The sequence below is a fragment of the Panthera uncia genome, chromosome F1 (genome assembly GCF_023721935.1).
Source record: "Panthera uncia isolate 11264 chromosome F1, Puncia_PCG_1.0, whole genome shotgun sequence".
Taxonomy (NCBI): domain Eukaryota; kingdom Metazoa; phylum Chordata; class Mammalia; order Carnivora; family Felidae; genus Panthera; species Panthera uncia.
This window is the reverse complement of record NC_064813.1, coordinates 19,880,121-19,907,791: the sequence shown is the minus strand read 5'-3', so window position 1 is coordinate 19,907,791 and position 27,671 is coordinate 19,880,121. Positions and strand designations below refer to the sequence as shown.

Here is a 27,671-nt window from a genome sequence, read left to right as displayed (position 1 = left end):
GTCCTATTTTTCTCTCTTCAGCAAAGCAAAACTTCCCACGCCAAATTCTTCAATAAGCCCCTTAAGATTTTTCTCCAGTGACAAGAACAAATGAGAGCTGTTAATAATTTTCAGATTTAAAGCAATAATTCTCATATAAAACCATTTTTTCCTTGAGATTTGCCAAACTATTCCTCTCCAGAAATACTGTATCCTTATTCTAAGAATTTTTCACTATATTGTCCAGGCTGACTAATTTTTACCTTGAATGCAAACCAACAGAAGAGACAATTTTGCAAGGGATGATGAGTTGAAAGCCAAGAAAACATTTTCTACTTCTTATAATTTAATCCATATTGTAGATAAATTTGGCAGTATCAAAGTAAGAGTTTTATCAGCATATAAACCGCCACCTCCTTTTTTAAGCTTTTCTAAGAATGGTTGATTTTGGTCATAATTCTTAGAGGCAAAAGCACTGAAGTTTGGATTCTATCTTGTGTTAAGAAAAGTGATTTGGGGGCTCCTGGGTGGCTCAGTCAGGTAAATGTCTGACTCTTGATTTCAGCACAGGTCATGATCTCAAGGTTTGGGAGATTGAATCTCACATCAGGCTGCATTGAGTGGCACCAACTTGGGATTTTCTCCCTCTACTCTTCTCTGCCCCTTCCTCCTTCTCCTTCTTCTCTCTCAAAATAAATAAACATAGAAAGAGAGAGAGAAGAAAAGAAAAAAAAAAAGAAAAGAAAAAAACAGATGATTTGCCTTCCCCTTTTCTCTATGCCGTATAGATTCTTTTGGTTGATACTCTTTCCATAAAAACGTTTGCAACATAAGGGATAAAGGGCAGCATTATGCAAATTCTGCATACTGAAAAGGGACAGTTAAATAGAAGCTACCAATATGCATACTGAGTAGCATCTTTCCAACATTTCTAGGGCAAGTTCTTTTTTATTTTATTAAAAATTTTTTTGTAATTTTTTTTAGTTTTGAGAGAAAGAGAGAGACAGAGAGAGAGAGAGCGTGCGCAAGCAGGAGAGGAGCAGAGAGAGAGGGAGACACAGAATCTGAAGCAGGCTCCAGTCTGAGCTGTCAGCACAGAGCCCGACATAGGGCTCAGACCCACAGCCTGTGAGATCATGACCTGAGCTGAAGCTGATGCTTAACCAACTGAGTCACCCAGGCGCCCCTCTAGGGCAAGTTCTGTCCTATTCAATAGCATCTTGTAAATACTGACGTTTGTGACAACTGCACTAGGCCTCGTCTCCTAAGAGTGGGAAAGGCTTCTGAAACCAAGACAACTTAAATAAAAAACACAGTCTTCATTAATTTTAAATTAGAAGAAAATATGACAAAGTAAACATTAACAGGATATAAACTGTTGTTGGTCTTGGTTCTTTAATACTTCAGTATTAAAGATCAGGAATGAAACAACAAACCAGCTAAGATGTAAAATAAATCAAGTAGTCACACAGTTGTATAAATTGACGATGCTTCACATTTTCTTAGAAAAAGCATGTATGTTTTGATAGATGAAATAGATTTAACCTCAAGATTTGCTATACAACAAAACAAAACTGTCACTGCATTAAAAGGATTATTTTTAAGATGGAAACAAACTAAATTGAGTCATAATAACTTATCTGACAAACATTAACTTTTCCTTTCTCCAGTCTGCCAAATGTTTGTGCCAAATGTTCCATAATTATCTCAGAATCTCAGGTGCTTCTTCCCAAACTAGCGTAGGGATGAACTATTACATGGAGACTACCAACATACAAGGAGGTAAGACAGGTCTGAAGGAAGAAGGATGATGAAGTTACTTCTAAACATGTTGAATCAGAGTTCCCTACAGATAGATATCTTATTCAATCAGTTTCTGAGTATCCAAAATGTTACCAGGCACTGAAAATTACTAGACAGCTGGATGTACTGGAGTTGCTGGGCTAGATTTGGGAGCTTTCAGGAGAACTATAGAAAAATCTGACTGACCACTCCAGAGAGTACAGACTAAGTAAAAGCAGTGGACTGAGACTTTTAGAAGAACAGATGTAATAAAAAGGCAGAGAAACAGGAATCAATAAAACAAATGCCAGAAACATACAACATAAACCAAGAGACTGGCACTACTACTGAAGAATTTCAAAAAGCAGAAATAACTACTATCAACCTCACAAAATTAAGATGAGGCTTGAGAAACACCTATCAAACACTCCAACTAGGAAATCATGGTGGCCTTATAGGGAACATTTCTATGAGTGAAGAGGGAGATAACAGCATGCTGAGCAAAAGAAAACAGCAAGAAAAGTAGAAGGAAATAGAGTACTTTTTAATTAGCTTCGGTACAGTGAAGGAAAATTACATAGTAATAGTGAAAAAGAAGAGTCTGGGTCATGAGAACATGTAAGATGAAAGGGAACTGAAAAAAGGAGGAGTCAATCATTGGAGACCAAATTGAAGGCACAGAAAAGATAATGGTTCTGAAATTTTCTCTACATCAACTTCTGCATCTCAATATTTGTCTCATTTGCTTTAACCAATAGGAATAACCACTGTGTTTGTTTCAGGTACCAAGGCTGGGAAGAAATAGGTATGCTTTCTAATAGTCAACTTTTCCAGATTCCACTCAACTCCAACTATGCTGCTGGTTTGCTCCCCTTCTATGTGCATGACAGGGCAAAAATGGATGCACATGCATTACAACTTCAAATCCTGTACCAAAGTCTCCACTGTGGAAAAATGTAAAGCAGACTCCTAATCTAGACATCATGGCACAAAGATTTATATTCATTTTCTCATTTTCGACAGAAAAGAATCCTAATTTCCTTTTTTTTTTTAAGTTTATTTATTTTGAGAGAGAGAGAGTGAGAGCAAGGGAGGGGCAGAGAGAGGGAGAAAGAGAGAATCCCAAGCAGGCTCTGCACTGTCAGTGCACAGCTCGATGTGGGGCTCAAACTCACGAACCACACAATCATGACCTGAGCAGAAATTAAGTCGGATGCTTAACCGACTGAGCCACTCAGGCGCCCCTTAATTTCCTTTTCTAAAAGATACAAATAGTGGAATTTGAGAAAAACATTTCAATGGGAAACAGCCATAAACATAGAATCAGTAAATTTTGGAATGAGAATTGAACAGGTACAATTGGAAAGATACCAGATCAAGACTTTGGAATGTAAATCTGTCAGTAACTAGATCTTCAGACTATAAGTCAGGCCTTCCACCTTTCTGGACCTTAATTTTCTTAACTATAAAATAAGTGAATTAGAAAAAATTACAATGGTCCCATCCAGCTGAAAGAAGAACATGATTTTGGCCCTAGGTGTGCTACTTCTAGGTAGAGAGAACGAGGCTCAAAGACGACAATTCAATGACTTCAAAAGTTAGTAGGGAAGAGCCATTTTGGAAATGAGGGTTGCTGATTATCAGTCTAATGTTCTTTAAGCTGTAAAAAGTTTATGTTCTTAGAAAGTATGAAGATATTGGTGATTTAAAAAAAATCCTCTATTCCTCTTCACTCCCAATGACATTTTCAAGAATGGGCACAGCCAAGGCCATGGTGAAAAGTGGAGCATATGCAGAAAGTCTCTCCAAATATCCAGCTTGAGCCTCTCTGATGGAGTCATGTGTACTACGGTCCTGTACTGTTGATCAAAGAAACAGGACACAATATTCTGGAATGTAGTGGCCCTTATCCATGCTCTGCTTGGGGGTATTCTGCCTTCAACACAGTATGTGCAACATTCCCTATTCCCACTGGAATCCTAGGATGTCCTACAAGGTCCTAATAATGAGTTCAGTCTTCTCTTACAAACTAAGGCAGATGCTCTATTTCAACTGAATGAGAAAGTTATCAATTGCCTATGTCCCTACCTTGTCTTCTAGTCATTGGTACTATAAAGACTTCAAAGAGGACACTAAGATAGTTGAAGAAATAACAGGTTTTTTCCAATTACTTTCAAAAATAGTTACGGTGAAATCCAGTATGAGTAATTACATGAAGATAGTGGAGATAGAGATGAAAAAAGGGATATTCAGAAAGAAACAAAATACTCTATATTTTCTATATTTAAATTTACATTTTAAAATGGGACAGTTTGAGACTTCCTTTCATTCAAACACCTAACAAAGCATTGTTCCTTTTTTGTTGAAAATAATCTTATAATATTATTAAATAGTTCTTGGAATTTATAAACACTGTAAAATACATAGTAAAGAGACAAATTCTTAGTCAAATGATATCTAAAATACACATTTGGTTGTCTCAGCACTTAGCTAAATTTGCACTACTGAACAACTCATTCCATCCAAGAAAACAACACCACCAACATTTAGACTACTTTTCATAATTCGCCCTAAAATATCTGTCAACTATACAAAATAACAGGAACTCATGATATTGAAAATAAATTCAATAAATCTTTTGATCAATTTCTTTAGTTAATGTTACATGTTTTCACAGCATTAAACTTCATTGCAAACTACTGTTTCATTCTTTAAAATCATTACCAAAAGAGCTAAAATGTATTATTTTACCAATGGTTCATCTTTAAGAGAAAAATGAGAGTCTACGAAAAACCTTAAGGGCCAAAGTCTAATTTAATATGAAAATCCATTCCAGGTAATAAGGTAACATATTTCTTTAGTCAACTTTTTTAACTTAACAATCTTGCAGTAATTTCCTAAAAGGATACACATACTTTTAAAATATCTAGAATTTTATATAAACTACTGATTAAGACAGAACTAGACATAATGAACACATAATGACACTACTCACCTAAATAGGGAATGCAAGGCGTCATCTTTAAGCTACTTATATAGTCTCTTAGTCTTTTGTAATTATCTTCTTTACTCATTACATATTCTAATTTTTCAAAGGTAGTTTTGTCTTTTCGACTTAGTAACTAAAAAAGCAAACAGAAGAGTCTAAGTTATTTCCAAATCCCATTTTATTTTAGCAAAGACATGAAGCTGTATTTATTATAAATTTAAGTTTTAATTTCAATGTTATACATTTTTCAATTATATTTTGGCAGTATATAAATAAAACAAAGTCAGACATGTTTATTAAAATAAATGCAAATCCATTATTTATAAAATGTAATATCCTTAAAGAGATTACTCAATTTTGTGGTTTAAGTAACAATTTTTTTGATAAATCTAACCATGGCTAGTCCTAACGATAACCATAAAACTGTGATTCACATTTTTGGATTTTTAACAAGACATTTTTTCTTTGATCGCTTTGATCAGTGCTGTATCACACAGAGGTGAACACTCAACTGAAACTGTTTTTAAGAGGGTTGAGGTGATTTGTAGTGAGTGCCTTTGAAAAAAACTGGGACAATCAAAGGGAATAAAAGCAAGGTCAATCACCCAAAATAATATTAACTCTTGCAATTTCTTGTGTTCTTGATTTTAGCCATCCTGACAGGTATAAAGTGGTATCTCATTGTGGTTTTCATTTACATTTCCCTGATGATTAGTGATCTTGAACATCTTTTCATGTGTCTGGTGGCCAACTGCAGGTCTTCTTTGGGAAAAGGTCTATTTAGGTCCTGTGCCATTAACTGGATTTTTTGGGGTATTGAGTTGTATAAGTTCTTTATATATTTTGGATATTAACTCCTTATCAGACTTATCACTTGCAAATGTATTCTCCCATTCAGTTGGCTGCCTCTTTATTTTGTTGATGGTTACTTTCACTATACAGTAATCTTTTATTTTGGTGTAGTCTGAAAAGGTTTAATTTTGCTTTTGTTTCCATTGCCAGAGGAGACCTATCTAGAAAAATGTTACTACGGTTGATCTCAAAGAAAGTAATGCCTATGTTTTCTTCCAGGAATTTTATGTTTCAGGCCTCACATTTAATCCATTTTGAGTTTATTTTTGTGTATGGGATGAGGAAGTGGCCCAATTTCATTCTTTTGCATGTAGCTGCCCAGCTTTTCCAACACCACTTGCTGAAGAGACTGTCTTTTTTCCATTGTACATTCTTGTCTCCTCTTAGATTAACTGACCATATAAGCATGGGTTTGTTAATTGACTCTATTCTGTTCCACTGATCTATGTGTGTATTTTTGTGCCAGTACCATACTGTTTTGATTGCTACAGCTTTGTTGTATACCTTGAAATCTGAGACTGTAAAACCTCAAGCTTTGTTCTTCTGTTTCAAGACTGCTTTGGCTATTTGAGGTCTTTTATCATTCCACACAAATTTTAGGATTATTTGTTCTAGTTCTATGAAAAATGATATACTGTGTTGGCAAGGATGTGGACAAAAAGGAACCCTTGTGCACTGTTGGTTGGAATGCAAATTAATGCTGTCACTCTGGAAAACAGTATGGAGTTTCTAAAAAAATTAAAAATTGAATTACCATATGATTTGGAAATTCCACTACTTGGTATTTAACCAATAAAAATGAAAAAACTAATTTGAAAAGATGTATGTACTCCTATGTTTACTGCAGCCTTATTTACAATAGCTGAGTATGGAAGCAACCGAAGTGTTCATCAATAGATGAATGGATAAAGAAGATGCGGTGTGTACACACACACACACACACACACACACACAATGGAGTATTACTCAACCATAAAAAAAAGATCTTGCCATCTGCAGTAACATGGAAGGACCCAGCTAGAGAGTAAGTGATATAAGTCAAATAAGAAAAAGACAAGTATCATGTGATTTCACTCATATGTGGAATTTCAGAAACTAAACTAACGAACAAAGAAAACAAAAACAAACAAACAAAAAACCCCAAAACAAAACCAGACTCTTAGATACAGAGAACAAATTGGTGGTTGCTATAGGGGAAGTGGGTGGGGGGATGGGTGAAATAAAGGGAATTAAGAGAACACGTATCTTGATGAGCACTGAGATATATATATAGAATTGTTGAATCATTACATATGTACATATGAAATTAATATAACACTGTATGTTCATTATACTTGAATAAAAAGGGTATTTTAAAAATATTAATTAAAAACTTCAGAAAATATGGAGTTTTTAAAAGTTTATTTATTTTTTAGAGAGACAGCATGTGGGAGAAGAGAAAGAATCCCAAGCAGGTTCCACACTCAGTGCAGAGCCCGATGAGGGCTTGAACTCACGAACTGTAAGATCATGACCTGAGCTGAAATCAAGAGTTGGATGCTTAACTGACTGAGCCAGCCAGGCACCCCCAAAAATATGTTTTTAAGTATTTCAAAGACTCTGGAAAAAAGTCTTGTTTTCTTTAAACATATGAAGTTACTATTTCATTATGATATAATAAAATTTCACTTTATGTCATAAAACATTAGTGTTATTTTTTAGCACGCAAAACACATTCCACTTGAAAAATTCTCATCTAACTCTATGAGGTGAACAGAGAAGTCTGAAGATTAAGAGAGAGATGAGGAGACAGAGATTCAAAGGAGATTACAGGGTTAGCAAGAAGCACATACTAATATTCTCACAGTCATCCACCCACAAAGGCACAGGTCCCTGTCTTGCAGTGTCTCAGTCTGGTTCTGGAGGTGAAGAGTATTCTGACACCAAATCCACCACTCTTTATATATAATACTACAAGTGCTACGATTGGGATTCCTGTTGGAATTTATTTTTTCATGGGCTCTAAGATGCAGATTATCTTCAGATAATCTCCATCAGAAAAATGTGTGACTAGTATCCCTCCTTCTTTAAAACGAAAGTTTTAAGGAGTCCTTTGCTTTAATATTTTAGATAGATATTCCACAGTCTAAAACAGCGATTATATAATTTTCCTTGGCCCAGCTTTAACAATCTTGATCAGCATTTTCAAGAGTAGGTGCAAATCTCTGCTTCTAACTGTAAGTCCAACCATCACTTTCTCTCCCACTTAAATGTGTAGATATGGAAAATACAGTGATATGACATGGCAGGGATAAGAATAAGCCTGTTCTTTTTTTTCTTAAATCAATCATTCAAAAACTTCAGTAGAATTTCAGGAGAAACAAATTATGTACTCGGAACATCACTGATTTTGCCACCTCTGAAACACAAACCTGTGGTAAAGAACTACATGGTTTAATATGTATAAGAACAATTTTTTGGAATTTTCAAAATAATCAACAACGAGATTAAAAGGATTCAATCTGGGGTGGGATAGTAGAGACTTGTTTCCAAAAGACTATTTAGAAGAAGAATATGGAAAAAAGAATTAATTAGATGTTAAAATAGGTTATTTCCTAGGGATAGCTCAGAAACTTATCCAAAGCCCACGTGCCAAAGCTATAACTAACAAGTCCTGATTTTCTTTTTCTCCTTTTCAAATCTTTTTTCTGATGTTTAGTCCTAATATCCCTACAATGTCACTTCACTATACTCCTCCAAAAAAGGGGGAAAACAAAGTACTTCACAAGGTTCCAACTCTTCATGTTTTAGCACCATATTCTTTCTCTGGTTAAGAGGCCACCGGGGCAAAGCTCTTCACACTTTCACTGGTGCCCGAAGGTGGGAACTCCCAATGTTCCTGGCCAAATCTCTATACTATAACAATGTTACCATAACAATGGACTTTGGGAAAATTTGAATCAACCCTTGTACATCTCAGTCACCATAAGAAAAGTAAAATTCCCAGATCACCCCTCATCACCTTGATTTGTATCTCCATATAATCTGTACAAATGCTTTCATTTGCATAAATAAGTTATTTGTTTTGAACCTTAAATGCAGATTAATTATAATCTTTTGTTCATGACACTCAAATTATCATTTAGTCCCTGATGTTACTTTCTTGTTAAATCAATTTTTTTCTTAAAATTTTAAGTGAATGCACATGTATTAATCTTCATACTTACAAACCATATACTAACAATACACATCTACCTATGTGCTTCTTCCATATCCAATTCCTTTGACTATCTTTATTTTTTTTTTTTAATTTAATGTTTATTTATTTTGAGACAGAGAGAGAGAGAACACGAGCAGGGGAGAGGTAGAGAGAGGGGGAGACACAGAATCTGAAGCAGACTCCAGGTGCTGAGCTGTCAGCACAGAGCCGGACGCGGGGCTAGAACTCATGAGCCTGTGAGATCATGCATGACCTGAGCCTAAGTCAGATGCTCAACCGACTGAGCCACTCAGGCGCCCCTCCTTTGACTATCTTTAAATAACCAATAATCACTATCCTAAATTTTGTGTTTATCATTCTCTTTTATTTGATTTTTTAAAAAATTTTGACTGAAATTTTATTTGATTTTTGACTAAAGAATAGCATACTGTTTTTAATCTTTGGCTTTATCCAATCAATGTTCTGAGGATGAAATTTCATCCATAATGTTGCGTGTGGCTGTAGTTCATTTTCACTGTTTCTATGCATATGTCTTCTTCTATGAAGTACCATCATAATGCATACTTTTCCATTTTTCTTACTTTTTCCTTTTGCTTTGTAAGAATTCTTTATATACTCTGGATATAAATTCTTGACCAGTTGCAACTGCTACACATTCTTTTCAATTTTCTTTGAAATATCTTTTGGGGCACTTGTGGTTCAGTCAGCTAAGCGTCAGACTCTTGATTTCGGCCCAGGACAAGATCTTACAGTTCATGAGTTCGAGTCCCACATCAGGCTTTGCGCTAACAGCACGCAGAGCCTGTGTCAGGAATTTTCTCTCTCCTCTCTCCCCGTCTCTCCCCTCGACTCATGCTCTCTCTCTCTCAAAATAAATAAATAAACTTAACAAATTTTTAAATATCTTTTAGTGAACAGAAATTCTTACTTTAACGTACCAAAATTTTTTCATCTTTTCTTTCTCTGCTTGAGGTTTTTGTATCTTATCTAAAATATACTTACAGATTCCAAGTTGGAATCTATTCATGCTAAGCCAGAGAGATATTAAGCAATTTTTCCTCTTCTAAAAGCTTCAACGTTTTTCATTTTGCATATAACTCTTTAATTCATCTGACAGTGACTTTTGAGGCCTAATTTCATTTTTTCCCCAAACTGGTAACTAATTTCCCAGCTCCAGTTAAGAACAGCCCCTCTTTTCTTCATTGATTTACAATGCCACCACTGTCATATATCAGAGTTCTATAAAAGCAATGATCTTTTTGGGGGTTCTTTATTCTGTTCCACTGGTCGATATGTCTACATCTGCACTAATTGCACATTACCTAAATAATATAATCCATCTCGGTATCTGTTAGGGCAAATGTCCAAGCCTCCAACCCCATTTTCTTCTTCAGAAATAACTTGGCTATACTGACCTTTTATGTTTCCATATTATTTTATAAGCAATCTTATCCAGACTCCCAGTTTGGGACTGATTCAAGTTGCATCTAATCTCTATGTGCATTTGGGAAAAACCGCCATCTTTAAGCTTTCCTATCACATGACTATCAGATACTGTTCCATCTAACCTAGTTCTTTTTCAATGAATCCCTATAAAGTTTTATAGTTTTCTGCACATGTCTTTCATATATTATTCTATTTATTGTTTGCTACTGTATTTCTTTGATTTGTAAACAGTGGTGTCCTTTTAAGTGACATTTTCAAATTGTTTAGAATACAACTGATTTTATATATTGTTTGTATATTCAGTCACCTTAATAAGCCCTGTATCTTAAAATTGTGGTAGACAGAATACACATAACATTCACCATTTTAACCATTTTCATGAGTACACTTTAGTGGCATTAAGTACATTCACATTACCAACCAACCATCACCACCAATCGTGCATGGCCAGAACTCTTTCCATCTTTCCGAACTGAAACTCCACATACATTAAACACTAACTCCCACTTCCCATTCCTCCCTCCTTTGGCCCCTGGCAACCATCTTCTAGTTTCTGTCTCTATGAATCTGACTTCTCTTGGTACCTTAGAATCATATAGTATTTGTCTTTTTGTCTGGCTTATTTCACTTAGTATAATGTCTTCAAGATTCATCCATGGTGTAATGTGTCAGAATTTAATTCCTTTTTAATGCTAAATAATACTCCATTGTATGTCTATACATTTTGTATATCCATTCATCTGGTGATGGATGTATGGACTGTTTACACCTTTTGGCTATTGTGAATCACGCTGCTATGAACACTGGTATAAAAATGCCTGAGTCTCTGCTTTCAGTGCTTTTGGATATATACCCAGAAGTGGAACTTGCTGGATCAAACAGTAATTCTGCTTAATTTTTTGAAGATAAACTCTACTATTTTTAATCATTTTTTTCTAATTGTGTTGGCTAAGATGTCAATGTTGAATAAAAACAATAAAAATGGGCATCCTTTTCCTTGATGTTATAGAAAATGTTCCTAATATTCTCTCCATTTAGGTTACTATAAGTCTGGGGAGACATTCCTTTTATCAGTTTAAAAAAAAAACAAAAAGGGGCACCTGGTGGCTCAGTTGGTTGAACGTCCGACTTTGGCTCAGGTCATGATCTCATAGTTTGTGAGTTAGATCCCTACATTGGGCTTGCTGCTGTCAGCGCAGAGCCTGCTTCAGATCCTCTGTTCCCTCTCTCTCTGCCCCTCCCCTGCTCACACTCTCTCTCTCAAAAATGAATAAACATGAAAAAAAATTAAAAAACAAAAAACAAACAAAAATAAATAAAACCCCCCAAATACTCTCAATTCCTTATTTGTTATTAAAAATCATTAGCCCAAACTAGCATGAAACACATGCAATCTTTATTATCTTCTAACTTGGCCCAATACTCTACCCCTCCTAGTCCCCTCCAACTGTACTTTCTGGGTCTCACGGTTCATCCTCTGCAAAAGCCCCATCCTTAAACTTTCCTTTAAGCATTCTCTTGCTTTTCTTGTAACATGAGCCTGGATTCCAGCTGGGTGCAATCCTGGCTCCTTGCTCTTCAGAACTTTTTCCTTCCTAACATCCTCCAGCTTCTACTAGGTTCAAGCACTAGATCAGTGCTGTCTGAATTTTGTGTGATGAAAATGATCTGTGTCTGTGCTGCCCAACACAATGGTCACTAGCCACAAGGGACTACTGGCTAGTGTGAATGAGGAACTAAATTTTATTTTATTTTTTAGTGTTTATTTATTTTGAGAGAGAGGGAAACAGAGCACGAGTGGGGAAAGGGCAGTGACAGAGAGGGAGACAGAGAATCCCAAGCAGGCTTTGTGCTGTCAGCGCAGATCAAGAGTTGGATGCTTAACTGACTGAGCCACCAGGTGCCACAAGGAACTAAAATTTAGTTTTTCTTTTTAGTTTTTTAAAGTTTTATTTATTTATTTTTGAGAGAGAGACAGAGAGAAGCGAGTGGGGAAGGGGCAGAGAGAGAGGGAGAGAGAGAATCCCAAGCAGGCTCTGCACTGTCAGCACAGAGCCCCACGTGGGGCTCAAACCCAGAAACTGTGAGATCATGAACTGAGCAGAAACAAAGAGTCAGATGCTTAACGGACTGAGCCACCCAGGTGCCCCAGTTTTAATGATTCAAATTTAATACCCACATGTGGCTAGCGGCTACTATAGTGACCAAGAGAGCACTTGGATTATAACGCTTATGTTACTGTCATTAATAGAGCTGCTAGTCATTTTCCCCATTATACCTTAAAGATGTTAGTAGCTGGAGAAAAAAAGTCCACAAACCAACATTACTTTCATATCTTGGTGACTGCAATCTTCACATAAAGGAGACTCTCAATACCCTGGTTTCTCAGTTCCTTGACTTCTCCTACACCCAACGATCTTAGCTTCTACTACTCTCAGCCTCTATTCCCTTGATCATCCTGAATCCAATAAGTACTGCCTGCACCAGAACTTCCAATCCAGTTACCAATACTACTTTTTCACTTTTCCTTATCTCTTTTACTTGGGTTAAATTCCTCACCTGTCACTGAAACAAGTTGTACATTTAATCTCCTGTGCTATCCTTGACCTCACTATGGTACAAACAAGCCTAAAATAATTCCAACTCTGGTTAAACACAACTCTCATCACTACTCCAGGTTTATACTGAGCACCTGCACCTGGATGGAGAACGCATGACTTTGCTGACTGGTTTCACTTTAAATACATGATCAAAAGTCTCAATCGTAAGGCCTACCATACCGAACCTACTATATTTCCCTAGTTAATTCATTCTGACACTCTTCTGCATGACTTTCATTCATTCGTTCTTTTTTCAAACCTCCAACACCTCTCCTCCAACATTCTCAACTAAGGACTCTGCTTTTTATGTCTTAAATAAATCGTCAGAAGAATTTCTATAGAATCTCACCACCAAATCTACCAACTTACCTGCATCGGTAACCAAATGCATTTTCCTTTTCTGCTGTTAAAATGGATAAACTGTTGGGGCACCTGGGTGGCTCAGTTGGTTAAGTGTCGGACTTCAGCTCAGGTCATGATCTCATGATTTGTGAGTTCAAGCCCCACATAGGGCTCTGTGCTGAGAGCACAGAGCCTGCATGGGATTCTCTCTCCCCACCTCTCTGCCCCTTCTCCCCTGCTCTCTCTCAAAATAAATAAACTTATAAAAATATTTTTAAAAAATGGATAAACTCTTTCTGCTCCAATACAGTACTGGATCTAATTCCCTCCTGCCTGATCAAGGGTATTGGTGCAGAACTCCTTGCTCTCCTACCATTTCTCTCATTCTATTAGATCACTGCACTAGCATATAAACATAATGCCAGATTTCTCTGCAGTACCTCAGCCCAGCCATTTACAGCAAAATTGCTCAAATGCATTCTCTACATTTGATGTCCCATTTTTTCTCCACCATTCTCTCTTTTCATTCCACCACTGTACTGAAACCACTCTTGCCTAGATTGCCAATCCTCTCCAACTGCCAGATACAATGGCCATCTCAAAGTGCTTACCTAATTCAACTTATCAGCAGCATTTGACATGGGGTGATTATTCTTTCTTGAAACACTTTCATTACTTGACTGTAGGAAACTCCTCCCATGATATTTCCTTTGCTGATCCCTCCTCATTTTTCCAATTTCTAAATCTTAGAGGGTTCCAGGGCTTTTCATCCATACTTTTGACTCAGATGATCTTCTCCAACCTCATGCTTTATATACTATCTTTATACTGATGATCAAAAATATATATATCTCTAGCCCCAACTCCTACTGTACACTTATATACCTAACTCTGACCTTACAGTTCCACCTGGATATTTATCACCCAACTCAAACTGTCTTTGTGTAAAATAGAACCCCCCCTGCCCCACTGCCAACACAGTGGCCCCAGAATATCAGTAAGTAGTATCTCCATTACCTGACTTGATGACACCTCTCTGGACTAGTCTCCTACCATCAATTACTCCTTATTCCATTCTGTCAACACCGAGCACCCCATTCTTTGAACATTATCCGGGCCTTTGTACTGGCTATCACCTTTGCTTGAAATTCTTTTCTCCCAGATTTCCACACAAATGGTTCTCTCAATTCCTCCAGCTCTTTACCAGAGACTCTCTTACCATTCATATACATTCAAAGTTAACTTTTGAACGATACAGGTTTGAACTGCACAGGTCCACTTATATGGGAATTTTTTATAGTACAATACTATAAATGCATATTCTCTTCCTTGTGATTTTAATAACGTTTTCTTTTCTCTATCTTACTTTACTGTAAGAATACAGTATATGATATGTATAACATACAAAATATGTGTTAATTGACTCCACGTTATTGCTAAGACAGTCAAGTCAACAGTCAGCTACTAGTAGTTAAGTCTGCCGGGGGGAGGGGGGGTGTCAAAAGTTGTATGTGGATTTTTGACTGTGCAGGGGGGCTGGCATCCCTAATCCCTGTATTGTTCAAGGGTCGATTGTATATATAAAATACTTCCCTGCTTTCTCTCTGTCCCATTTAATCTGCTTTATTTTTCTTCAGAGCATTCATCACTCTTTACGATATAACATTTATTTATTTATTTACAGTTTATCTCTTCCCAGCAGACTGTTGGCTGTATAAAAATGGGACTCTGTCTGTATCATTTACTGCTCTATGTCAAGCAATTAGTGCCTGGCACACTATTGACTATTTTAAAGTTTAATATAAACACCAAAGATTTTATTCAGATTAATAACCAAAATTGCTAAATAAAAAAAATTATTTTCCATGTAAATACATGAGGGAGATGACAAAAATATCTTAAAGAAAAATAAAAATTAACTTGAGGGAGATGTATCTCATTTATAAACCACAATATAAATCAGAGTATAATTCTTTCCCCAAAAACTTCAAAGATGGAATTCATTATTGTATATTTATAATCATTTCCATTCCCCAGTGAAATTCAGATTTTAAGAAGAGAGAATAAGGCCATATTATTAAAAAGAATTTTTAAAGTAAGAAAACCCTTCACTCAGGTGTTTCTAAATGCAAATAAAATATAAACAGGATCATAAGCTCTCCCATTTTAATGTCTTTCCAATACAGTAAAGCACCCTGGTTTTCATGAGAAACATCTGTCTCTTCAGATACTATGGAAAGTAAAAGCAATACTATGCTAATTAAAAATGGTTATATTTTAGTTAGAAAAAAAACCATTTTTTTTATTTTTTTCATGATATTTAATATGCTACATAACAAATATTCTATTGTGCTCTGTTTAAAAAAAAAAAAAAAACAAAAAAAACGTTTTAAAAGTTAGTCATGTCTTTATCACAGGGCCCAAAGAATACAATAATCTTTTATACAAAATGTAATAAAGTTTTAATTGGATCTAAAATTTTACTTATATAACATCTAAATGAAAAATACTGAGAAAGCTTGAGACCAGTATCACATCACTCAAATATTAAGGTACATAAATTTGCAGAAGTCAAAATTAACACCCTGACCTTGTCAAAGTGATAAAATCAAATATAATAAACATGTATCAGAATGTGCACCAATACTGAATAATTCCATGTTAGGTATCAGGTTTTTCATTATTCCTCAGGAAAAAATCTAAGAGTTTATTAACTAAAAAATGGTAATTTAATGTTTGTAATGTTGTAATGCTCCATTTAACTAAAAAATGGAAATATTAATATTTAATATTCACTGAGTTGCCATTTAGATCTTCCTCGAACTTTCCGAAAGCTTAATCTTTATAAGATTAAATACAAAAAAACTACATTAAGTGCAAAAAAAAAAAAAAAACCACTTTCCCATCAGTAAACATGAAATGCTATGTTATCAAAGATGCTCACACAAATTCTACAAAAATGATTTCCTAAATGGCAGAAAGTAAGAACCAAGCTATAATTTACCCCAAAATTACCTGGCAAGTCTAGTGAAACACTTAGAGAGGAAAATGTAGGTTTCAAGAAAAAAAAAAAACCAGTACAAAATAGTTTAAAGATCCAAATCTATTATCATAACATTAACCTTACTGAGAACTACAAAAGAAGTAAATAGATCTTTACTTCCACCAAAAAGTCCAACCCTTTCATTAACTAGGAAGTTTACTTACCGCCCATGTTTTAGTCAACCTGAAGATTGGGGCACTCTGTAAGCCAGAAACCACCGCCATAAGTGCATGAAGGTTATTCAGCTCATACAGTTTCTGAAGATTTAAGAAAAAGGGAGAGGAGAGATGAAAAATAAAAAGAATAAACACAACAAAACTTTAGATTAACAACGAGTAAAATCTAGGCAATTGGTAGTGTTCCAGTACTTATCACCCTTATTGAGATTTGTCTTTAGAGTACCCATCATGTTTACAGTAAACTGATTTTGGCCCACAAGAGAATTTCCGTGTTCTAACCCGGCATTGTCCCAAGTGTTGGGAACACATCTACCTCTAGCTCAGTAATATATTAAGAAAACCAAAGTTATAGCTCAGCATCAAGTTTACCCAGTATGATCATGCACCCTAGTTTCCAGTAAGGAGTCTCCTTTACACTGAAATGCTAAGCCTCTGCCTTATGATCCCCGTTTTATGAAAGGGTCTACACCCAGGATCCTGATATGGTTTCCTACTCAGTATCCTCATAATTCCAGGACGAGGGTTCAAACCTGCCTTCCACAGCCTTCCTCAATTTTCTGCTTCCTCCTGGCTGAATCCTCAGATCCTTTGTTCTTCATTCATGTTGGGACACCAACCTGCTTCCCAATACTAGGCCTTGCTTTTACAGTCTCCTTGTAGAACTCCTACCTAACATTAGGTTCCATCAGTTTGCTAAACAGGTCTATTTGACATTTATTGCTAACTTCCCAGATTTCCTCATACTACCATGTGCTTACATCCTAATGGTCCTATCAAAAATCATTTAGAATGGTCCTCACCCACTACCAAAAGACTCCAGAGCAAAAAATGCCTGTTTTTAACTGAAAAACTCCAACCAATATACCACCTTAACTCAGGTCTCAAAGAATTCCCATAAAGTTTCAAGAAATATAAACTCAATAAAACTCAATCTTTTTTTTTTTTAACTTTTTTTTTTAATGTTTATTTATTTTTGAGAGAGAGACAGAGTGTGAGCCAAGGAGGGGCAGAGAGAGAGGGAGACACAGAATCCAAAGCAGGCTCCAGGCTCTGAGCTGTCAGTACAGAGCCCGACACGGGGCTTGAACTCACGAGCTGTGAGATCATGACCTGAGCCCAAGTCGGACACTTAACCGACTGAGCCACCCAGGCACCCCAATAAAACTCAATCTTAAAAACATGGAAAGGGGCGCCTGGGTGGCTCAGTCGGTTGAGCGTCCGACTTCGGCTCAGGTCACGATCTCACGGTCCGTGAGTTCGAGCCCCGCGTCGGGCTCTGGGCTGATGGCCCAGAGCCTGGAGCCTGCTTCTGATTCTGTGTCTCCCTCTCTCTCTGACCCTCCCCCGTTCATGCTCTGTCTCTGTCTCAAAAGTAAAATAAACGTTAAAAAAAAAAAATTAAAAAAAAAAAAAAAACATGGAAAATGAAAACACATAAGGAAACAGGAATTCACAAATGAGAACAACGTTAGGTACTGGCCTCAAATAAAATGAAGATTAAACATGAAGACATTATCCAGAATGCAACATGAAAGACAAAGTGTTTTAAAAAAATGTCAAACAAAGGTTAAGAGACATAAGAGGTTTAAAAAAAAAAAAAAAAGGCCAACATTTATCTAGAGGGAGTTGTAGAAGAAGCTGATAAAAGGCAATGGTAGAAATAATTATCTGAGAGATAATGGGAGATTATTATTTTCCCAGAGTACTAAAAAGACACTAATTCCTGGTGCCTAAAGAAACACAAAACTGTAAGTCTGGAATAGCATTTTTAAAAAATGTTTATTTTTGAGAGAGACAGAGGACAAATGAGGGAGGGGCAGAGAGAGAGAGAGAGAGGGGGGTGGGGGTGGGGAAGAGACAGAATCCACAAGCAGGCTCCAGGCTCTGAGCCGTCAGCACAGAGTTCAATGCAGGGCTCGAACTCATGAACTGTGAGATGGTGACCTGAGCTGAAGTCGGACACGTAACCGACTGAGCCATCCAGGTGCTCCTGGAATAGCATTTTTTAAGAACAAGATGACATAAAGATACTTCCAGGCAAAGTAAAATAAAGATTAACAAAGGATTTTTTTAAATGGTGTCAGACACTCAATATCACTAATCATCAGGGAAATGCAAATCAAAACCACAGTGAGATATCCTTTCATACTGGTCAGACTGGCTACTATCAAAAAGACAAAAAATAACAACTGCTGGCAAGGATATGGGGAAAAGGGAACCCTCGCACACTGCTGGTGGGACTGTAAACTGATGTGGTCACTATGGAAAGCACTGGGAGGTTCTTCAAAAATTTAAAAACAGAACTACTGTATGATTCAGCAATTCTTCTTGTGGATATTTATCTAAAGAAAAGGAAAACAAAATTCACAGTATGCTCACTGTAGCATTATTTACAATAACCAAGATATAGTAACAACCTAAGTGTCCACTGACTGATGAATAAAGATGTGGTACATATGATACAATACAATATTACCCAGCCATTAAAAAAAAAAAAAAATGAAATCTTGCCATTTGTGATAACATGGTTGAATTTAGAGGGTATTATGCTAAGTAAAATAAACCAGACAAAGACAAATATAGCATGACTTCATTTAAATGTGGAATCTAAAAAACAAATGAACAAACAAAACAGAAACAGATTTATAGGAAAAAAACTGTTGGTTATCAGATGGAAGGGCTTGGGGGAGTGGGCAAAATAGGTGAAGGGGATTAAGAGGTACAAACTTCCAGTTCTAAAATAAGTAAGTCAAGGGGACGTGATGTACAGCATTAACAATATAGTAAAAAATATTATGATAATTCTGTATGGTAACTAGACTTATTGAGTTCACAATGCATAAAAATAATGCATCACTGATATATACCTGAAACAGGATATTGTTTGTTAATTATTCTTCAATAAAAAAATGGTGCCAGATACTCAAATGAAAAATATGAATAATCCATAATTCCTACATACAGAAAAAAGTTTTTCCACATAAATACTCACATACAAAAATCAAAGCTATAAAATTTTCTTAAATGAGATACTCTTTTTTTTTTTTTTAAGATGATTTCTTTCTTTTGAGAGAGTATGCGTACGTGTTGGGGAGGTGCAAAGAGACAGGGGGAGAGAAAATCCCAAGCAGGCTCCGAGCTGTCAGTGCAGAGCCCAATGCAGGGCTTGGCCTCACAAGCTGGGAGATCATGACCTGAGCCAAAATCAAAAGTCGGATGCTTAACCAACTGAGCCACTCAGACACCCCTTAAATAAGATACTCTTAAACGATATAATAAAAATTAAAGATCACTAAGTTTGACTACTAAAGTTAAGAACATCTATATGAAAAGATAACATGAAAAGAGTAATAAGAGAAGTCACAAATATAAAGATGGATATAAAAACATATATTGGAGAAGCAGTATCTAAAATTAAATAAAAAACTCTTACAAAAATCAATGAAAGATCAACACCATAAGAGACAACTGTTCAAAGATCTTGAAGAGCTATTTCAGGAGAGAAAACCTAAATGGCCAACACTGAAAAAATGTTCATTCTCATCACGTTCAATGAAAGCTATTGTTCCGTCATTTCTTTAAAGGTAATTTATCTTTTCTCTCTATACTTCTAGGGCTTAACCCCTCACATGAGCACAAAGAGAATCCCACAAGACAGCTTTCTAGCAGCCGCGTGTACAGCAACAAAAATGTGGTAACTACCCAAGCCAGAGTATACTGAAGAACTGGTGGTAAATGCAAGCAGCAGAACACTCTACAACAGAGGCACACCCAAAGCCATTGGGCAACAGTGCTGAGTAAAAACACCAAGTTATAAGAGTATAAAAGTAGTTATGGAATAATTTAAACAAAATTCAAAAATATAAACAACAATCTATTACTCAGGAACACACACATGTACAAAACTAGAGAAGAAAAGCTAACGTAAAGTTCAGGGCAATGGTTCCTTTGGTAGCAGGAGGGCAGGGGACTGCGTATGCGGAGGCCTATCAGAGTTCGGTGGGCAGTGGGGACATGGGCGTCCACTTTATCATTCTTTTGATACTTAAAATATATTTTACAATTTTTTTGTGTGTCTATAGGATGATTAGTTTTATATGTCAAACTTGATTAGACTGCAGTACCCAGTTATTTAACCAGACAATAACCTCGGTTTCGCTGTGGAGCAGTTGTGTAGATACAGTTAACATCCATAGTCAGTCGGCCTTTTGGCTAAGATCAAGTGTAAATAAAAGAGACTACATTTGATAATGTGGTAGGCTGCATCTAATCAGCTGAAATGCCGTAAGAGTATAAAAACTGAAGGTTTCCCAGAGAAGAAATTCTGCTTCAAGACTGCAGCTTCAATTCCTGCCTGAGGTTTCTAAGCTGTCCACCTGCCCTACAATCAATTTCACACTTGCCAGCCCCTTCCCCCAACCATCGGAGCCAATTGCTTAATCTTCTTTATACATTTTACGTGCATGTATATTTATTCTGTCTCTCCAGAGAACCCTAACGGATACAGTCTACTAAACAAGTAAAAGACCTGCAAGTTTTGTAACAGACGGAATACAGAAGGCAGAGTCAGAATAGAGGGATTTAAAAGACAGTGTGAGCCAAAAAAAAAATTATGAATTTACAGCTTGGAATGAAAGAAACTACTGTCAAAAATAACTTAAAAGTCTAAGAGTCTGAACTGGAATTACATGATCACTCGATGAGGAAGGTAACAACGAGCTTGATAGGCAGAATTTGGTGGTTTTGAGTGGAACATGCAAAGCCCATAAAAAAACTAACAAAAATACCAGAAAAGAAAAAAACAAATTCAGAATGTATGGAGAAAAGACATGAATTTCTGCTAGCTAAAACCCAATATTTATCAAACATATCACAGAGAATGTTTTCAGAAATTTTATGACACTGCCACAGAAGATCACATTTTGAAAGCTAGCTCTGCCACCTAGTGCCACAGAACGTTAGAATACAACTGCTTCCAGGTGCGCAAGGAATTTTTATTCAGTAAATGTTTATTAAGCTTCACTGTGTCCTGGGCACTGTTCTCAGTGTTTGGAATATATTAGTGAACAGGAAAAACAAAGATCATTATCTCCACGGACCTTTTCATTCTAGCTCTTACTAATTTTAACTTCACTTTTCTTTTGTTTTTTCATTTTCACATTCATTTTCACGACCTATAGCAGTTACAATTTTAAAACAATTACGATAACTTAAAATTGTAAACATGGCATTCTCATTTTAGTCCACCTTCATTCCGACATGAGGTAAGTTATGAATTTATTCTAAGAATGGTGAAGATGTGGCTACAATTATACCACCTTTTAGTGAACTTACCATAAATTTAGAGTTGTCAGTTTTAAGGAAATATTGGTATCCTCTTGTGGAATGCCCTGTTCACCCTCCTCTCTGAATTCTGACCATCCTTGAAATCCATGTTCCTTTTCTCTTGCTGCATTCATTATCTATGCCCCACAATAACTACTCAATTAACATATTTGGTTAACATCCTCTTTATACTATTCCTTTAAAAATAAAGTCTTATTCTCCACAGGGTTGGCAGTGATAGATTTCAAAAATAATCAATATACATTTTCCTACTTAATCCTATAAGGCTTTCTCAATTACCTGCAGGAGAGTCCAGTATTTTGTAAATACTATACTTCACCATAATCTGATCTCTGCCTACTTATCCAGTCAAATTAGTAATATATTCCAGCTACTCTAAGACAGGGAGGGGAGAGCTAAATGGAGGAAGACAGGAAGAATAAAGAAAAGGCAAAGAAAACAGGCATCCAATCGAAAGAGTCAACATATTAATCAACAGACCTTATTTTCCAGGGTCAATAAATAGTAAATAAAGTATCACAGGCAAATAGTCACTCACAATGCTGAATGGCTGGACTCAAAAATAAAAATACAAGTCTTTCTTACCTTAGCAGTTTTAATATAGTGGCTCAAAACTTCTGCTCTAATTTTTAATGTCTGAGCATGAAGAATTTCTCTAACAACCCAAAAGCTTACCTGCAAATAAAAATTAAAAGGAGTTGAATGGCAAGATTCTTCACTCACAAGGATCAAATTAATGACAAGAGCTACTTGGTGAATGACCTATAGCTGGTTAAAAAACAATACTTTCTTTTCTCCTTCCGGCTCCCCGCCAGGATATAACCAGTCTTCAAATGTTGCATACATTTCATATATACATGATATGTATGTGCATAGAGATATACATGTGTATATGTGTATGCTTACACACACACACACACACACACACACAAACATGACTACGAGTTTTGATTTGTAAAAGCAAAATAAATTTTGAAGGAGTTAATAAAACTGGTTTTATTGCATTATTACAACAAGAACACTATACAAATACATGTAATTTTATTCTGAAACATCATGGCAGAATTAGATAAGCTCTAAGATCAGACATTATAAACTATGCTACTTAGGGCAAGTTTTTCTGTGGCTGTGTAATCCCACCCACATTGCCATTTATTTACATTATGAAATAATACCATAAAGAAAACTCATTCTAAAATTAAACTAAGATTATATTTTTAAAATCATGTAATGCTTTCTAATTCAATAAACCACCTTTACAATTTCTTTTAAAAATCATTTATCAGAAGGCAGGCTAAATCTAAATTACTAAAATGCTCTATGTACTCTGATGAAAATAGTTTGCTTCTCATAAATATAACATTTTTAATTCATTTACTATGAAAATAAAATCAAGGCACTCTCAGTTGGCTTGAACTTACATAAATCTAAATACAAGGTGTATTAGCAAGAAATGATAGTGCAAAACATAGTGCCACTGCCTCACATTTCTTATCCCTGTTTTAGTGAGAAACATTTCAGATTTTACTTGCAACTTTCATCTATAAACTGCCAAAATGTACATATTTTGTATATATTTTACAAATGTATATGTAAATATAAAATGTATATATTTTATAAAGCCATATTCATATTTGTTACTATATCTGGGCTACTAATGACAATAATTATCCCCCATTCTGATAAAGTACACTTCTAAAATATATCAAAAGTTATGCTTTATTTTGTCAACAACCTTGGCAAATATCACCTGTGAATTTAAACTAAACTGCATGATTACTGACTTTATTAAATTTAATGCTAGGCAAATTTTTCATTTTTTTTTTTTTTAACATTTATTTATTTTTGAGACAGAGAGAGACAAAGCATGAGCAGGGGAGGGTCAGAGACAGAGGGAGACACAGAATCCGAAACAGGCTCCAGGCTCTGAGGTGTCAGCCCAGAGCCCAATGCGGGGCTCTAACTCACGGACCACGAGATCATGACCTGAGCCAAAGTCGGACGCCCAACTGACTGAGCCACCCAGGCGCCCCAATGCTAGGCAAATTTTAAGACAAAATGCCATCATGATTTTGAAACATGGCCAAAAGGTCTCTGTCATTCTGTCATTGAAAGTTGGGGTCTATGTCACCTGTCATGTCATCTGGACAGGCTTGTGACTGCTTTAATGAACAGAAGATTAACAAAATTGATGCTAACTTCCAGAAGATGGTCATAAAAGAAAGCCTCTGCCTTGACTGCCAGAACATTCTCTCTGAGGTTCCTGAGCTACTGTGTAAGAAGTCCAACTTCTGTCCATGCTGGACAGGCTAAGTGCAGGTGCTCCCCATTTGACAATCCCAGATAAAGCCAACCATACCCCAGAATACTGATCCAGAATGACCCACACAAAGATACAGTTCAATAAAATTACTGGGAAAAAATCTTTTGGCCATTGAGACAAAAAGATAAAGTGATTTTTAAGGAAAAGAAAATGTAATTATCACCGGACTTATTAACAGTAACACTTGTCAGAAAAAAAAAAAAAAATGGAGTAATATATCAAAAATCATCAAGGAAAGAAAATTGTACACAGAGGACAGGCACATTTGCCAGCATGCAAGAATTCAGGAATTACTATTCTCACGAGCCCTTCCTGAGTACTGTAATGGATAACAAGCTCTAGGCAATCAACATGCCTTGATAATCAGGATTCTGTGAGTAGAAGAAAGAACATGTGGACGCAATACAGAAGAGTTGGAAAAAAAACTCTATAGTCGGTCCTGAATTTGAATTACAAGTATCTATACGAACTCACGAGATATTTTATCTTTAAATAGTTGTTTGTCTATGTGTGTGTGGACGACATATAGAAATCTTAGCTACCTCTGCTGAAAAAGGCATAGAAAATAGCAATGAGCATTTCTAGCATTCAAGTCCATTTCCCCCTGTAAGAAACCAGGACTTATTAAAGAACGTTGATTCCAGATACAGGGAGGGGATGGGAGCAGGTAATGGACAAAATGAACCTGAAATATCTTTGCATACCAGATGGCAAGGAAACTATTAAAGACTGTTAGAATCATGACAAAGGACATGAAAGTGGCTCAGCTGGTTAAGCATAAGACTCTTCATTTCAGTTTAGGTCATGATCTCATGGTTTTGTGAGTTGGAGCCCTGCGTCTGGCTCTGTGCTGACTGTGGAGCCTGCTTGGGATTCTCCCTCTCTTTCTGCCCCTCCCCCTGCTCTCACTCTCTCTGTCTCTCTCAAACAAACTTAACAATATACTTTTTTAAAAAGGTAATAACTGCAATGGGTTGAAACACATCATATATGATGTTTTAATTTGTAAGTTCACAATGGTACTTAAAAAAACTACTTGGTCACTGTTAGAGGAAGTCAGAACACCAATTCATTATCTTCAAAACAACTAAATAATGGGAAAGAATTGAACATTTATCCTTCCTTGCTTATAGGAAATGGATCTCTGGGTAAGCAAATACCAGATGAGGGAAAATGTCTCTTTATAAAAGCATTCCAACTAATAAATGAAAAAGAATGAAATGTGAATTAACCTTAACATTTTTTTAATGTTTATTTATTTTTGAGGGAGGTGGGCAGGGAGAGAGGGAGACAGAGAATCCAAAGCAGGCCCCAGGCTCTGAGCTGTCAGCAAGGAGCCCAATGCAAGGCAAAAACTGTGAAATATGACCTGAGCCTAAGTCGGATGCTTAACCAACTGAGCCATACAGGCGTCCCAGCCTTTTAACAACTTCAGTTAATTAATGGATCTAGACACAGCTGCTAAAATCCTGAAAAAGACAACCAGATATTATGTGCCTCCTGATGAAAAAGAAGAAAAACAACAAACACAACACATATTCTTGCCAAAGGCACTGAACCCAACTGAATCCTTGGAACCAGCACTAACACCCAGAAAACATAATATATTACACTGTATTAGATGCAATCTAGATTGTGGGAGACTCAAAATTAGGTCAAAATGCCTAGGTGCCTCCACAGGTAAATGATAAGGAAAAGAAAAGGAGAAAATGCCAATTAAAAAGTCTTAAAATTTAACAAATTTTAAAAATTGGCAAGGGTAAATAGTTGTGTCTGGGGACACATTTAGGTGATAAAACTATAAAAAGACACACAAGAAAGTGAGTATGATAAAAGGACAGTGATTATTCCTGGAGGAAGAAAGGGTGTGACTGGGCTGAGGTACATGTAGGAGTTTCTAAAGTTCAAGTTTTATTTTTGGTCTGGGTGATGTTACAAGGATATTTGACAATAGTTTATTGAACCATGTATTTGTTTTGTGGGTTTTTTGTATCCACATTTTAATTTACAGTAAGTTATGAGTAAGAAAATAAATGAGTAAGAAATACAAGAATAATAAAAATGACCAGGGAGATTTTAAAATGACAGAACTTGTGGGGTGCCTGGGTGGCTCAGTCGGTTAAGCGGCCGACTTCGGCTCAGGTCATGATCTCGTGGTCTGTGAGTTCAAGCCCCACGTGGGCTCTGTGCTGACAGCTCAGAGCCTGGAGCCTGCTTCAGATTCTGTGTCTCCCTCTCTCTGACCCTCCCCCGTTCATGCTGTGTCTCAAAAATAAATGAACGTTAAAAAAAAAAAAAATTAAAAAAAAAAAAGAAAAAAGAAAATGACAGAACTTGTGAAAATGAAAAAACAAAAGAAAAGTGAAGTTAAAATTAGTAAGAGCTAGAATGAAAAGGTCCGTGGAGATAATGATCTTTGTTTTTCCTGTTCACTAATATATTCCAAACACTGAGAACAGTGCCCAGGACACAGTGAAGCTTAATAAACATTTACTGAATAAAAATGAAACCCGAATCATTTCATATCAATTAGGTTGCAAAGTCTGATGATACCAACTGTTGACAAAGATGAGAGTAACGAAAGTTCTTGTACTCTGCTGGTGGGAATGCAAAATCAGTACAATCATTAAAAAAAAAAAAAGACACCATCTTTTATAGTTAAACATGCATACATTCTCTCTGACAAAAATTTTATATCTAAACACATATTTTTCTAACCAATTACAGTGGGTTTTTTTTTTTACCCACTTTAATGTATCAATTTAGTAAGTCTAAGTAGCAATGTTACTACTTTAGTAAGCAGAAAAGATCAAAGAACATATCATCTAATACAAATAAATATTATTTCAGAATACTTCTGTTTCAGCTGTGTGTCTACACTGAATCACAGTGTAAAATATTTTATCTTATCGTGGGTCACCATCAAAAAAGTTTGAAAGCCACTGCCTAGAGAAACTAGTATACATAAGTACCAAGACTCAGAATATTCCTAGCATCATTCTTCATAATAGCAAAAAATTAGGAAACATATCTCATGGTCATCCTCAAAAGAATGATAAATTCATTTTGATATATTCATACAATGAAATGCTAGAAAACAGTGAAAAATCAATGAATTAGAGCCAAATACATCACCATGGCATCAGAGAAACACAAAGTGAAAAAAAGCCAACCATAAAAAAATATATATATAGTCTGATGATACATTTTATGAGGATGAAAAACAAGATTATACAACATGCTGCTTCAGGATACAAACATTTCCGATGAATCTATAAAAGAATTACAAGAAGAGTTTAAAAAACTTTTAAAAACCTGCCCAAAAAACCAAAACCCAAATTTTCAGATAATGGTTATCCTTGAGAGAGGGTACAGGGAAGAATATGTAAAATGTTTAAAGAGTTTGGGTAATATTCTAGCTCCTAGCTTAGGTGGTCAATTCAAAATCATTTATTAGAATGCTTTTTAATACACATTCATCACATGAACTTGCCATTTCTGTAGGCTAACAATGGTTGAACATCAGCAGTTTCACATGACTCAAACAAATATTTAACACATTCTTTGAAATGTACCAAATATTTCATAAAA

General features: G+C 35.9%; 1 protein-coding gene across 4 annotated transcripts in view; it reads right to left on the bottom strand.

Annotated features, from left to right (window-relative positions):
• The window catches only part of RALGPS2 (Ral GEF with PH domain and SH3 binding motif 2), a 169,515-nt gene that overhangs the window by 75,856 nt on the left and 65,988 nt on the right, over positions 1 to 27,671 (bottom strand). For all 4 annotated transcript variants that reach the window (XM_049634021.1, XM_049634023.1, XM_049634024.1 and 1 more), the window contains exons 6-8: positions 22,343 to 22,432; positions 16,397 to 16,489; positions 4,757 to 4,883 (exon numbers count right to left, since the gene is read on the bottom strand). In XM_049634021.1, the coding sequence (XP_049489978.1) occupies positions 4,757 to 4,883; positions 16,397 to 16,489; positions 22,343 to 22,432 (310 nt within the window). The remainder of the gene's footprint in view (positions 1 to 4,756; positions 4,884 to 16,396; positions 16,490 to 22,342; positions 22,433 to 27,671) is intronic.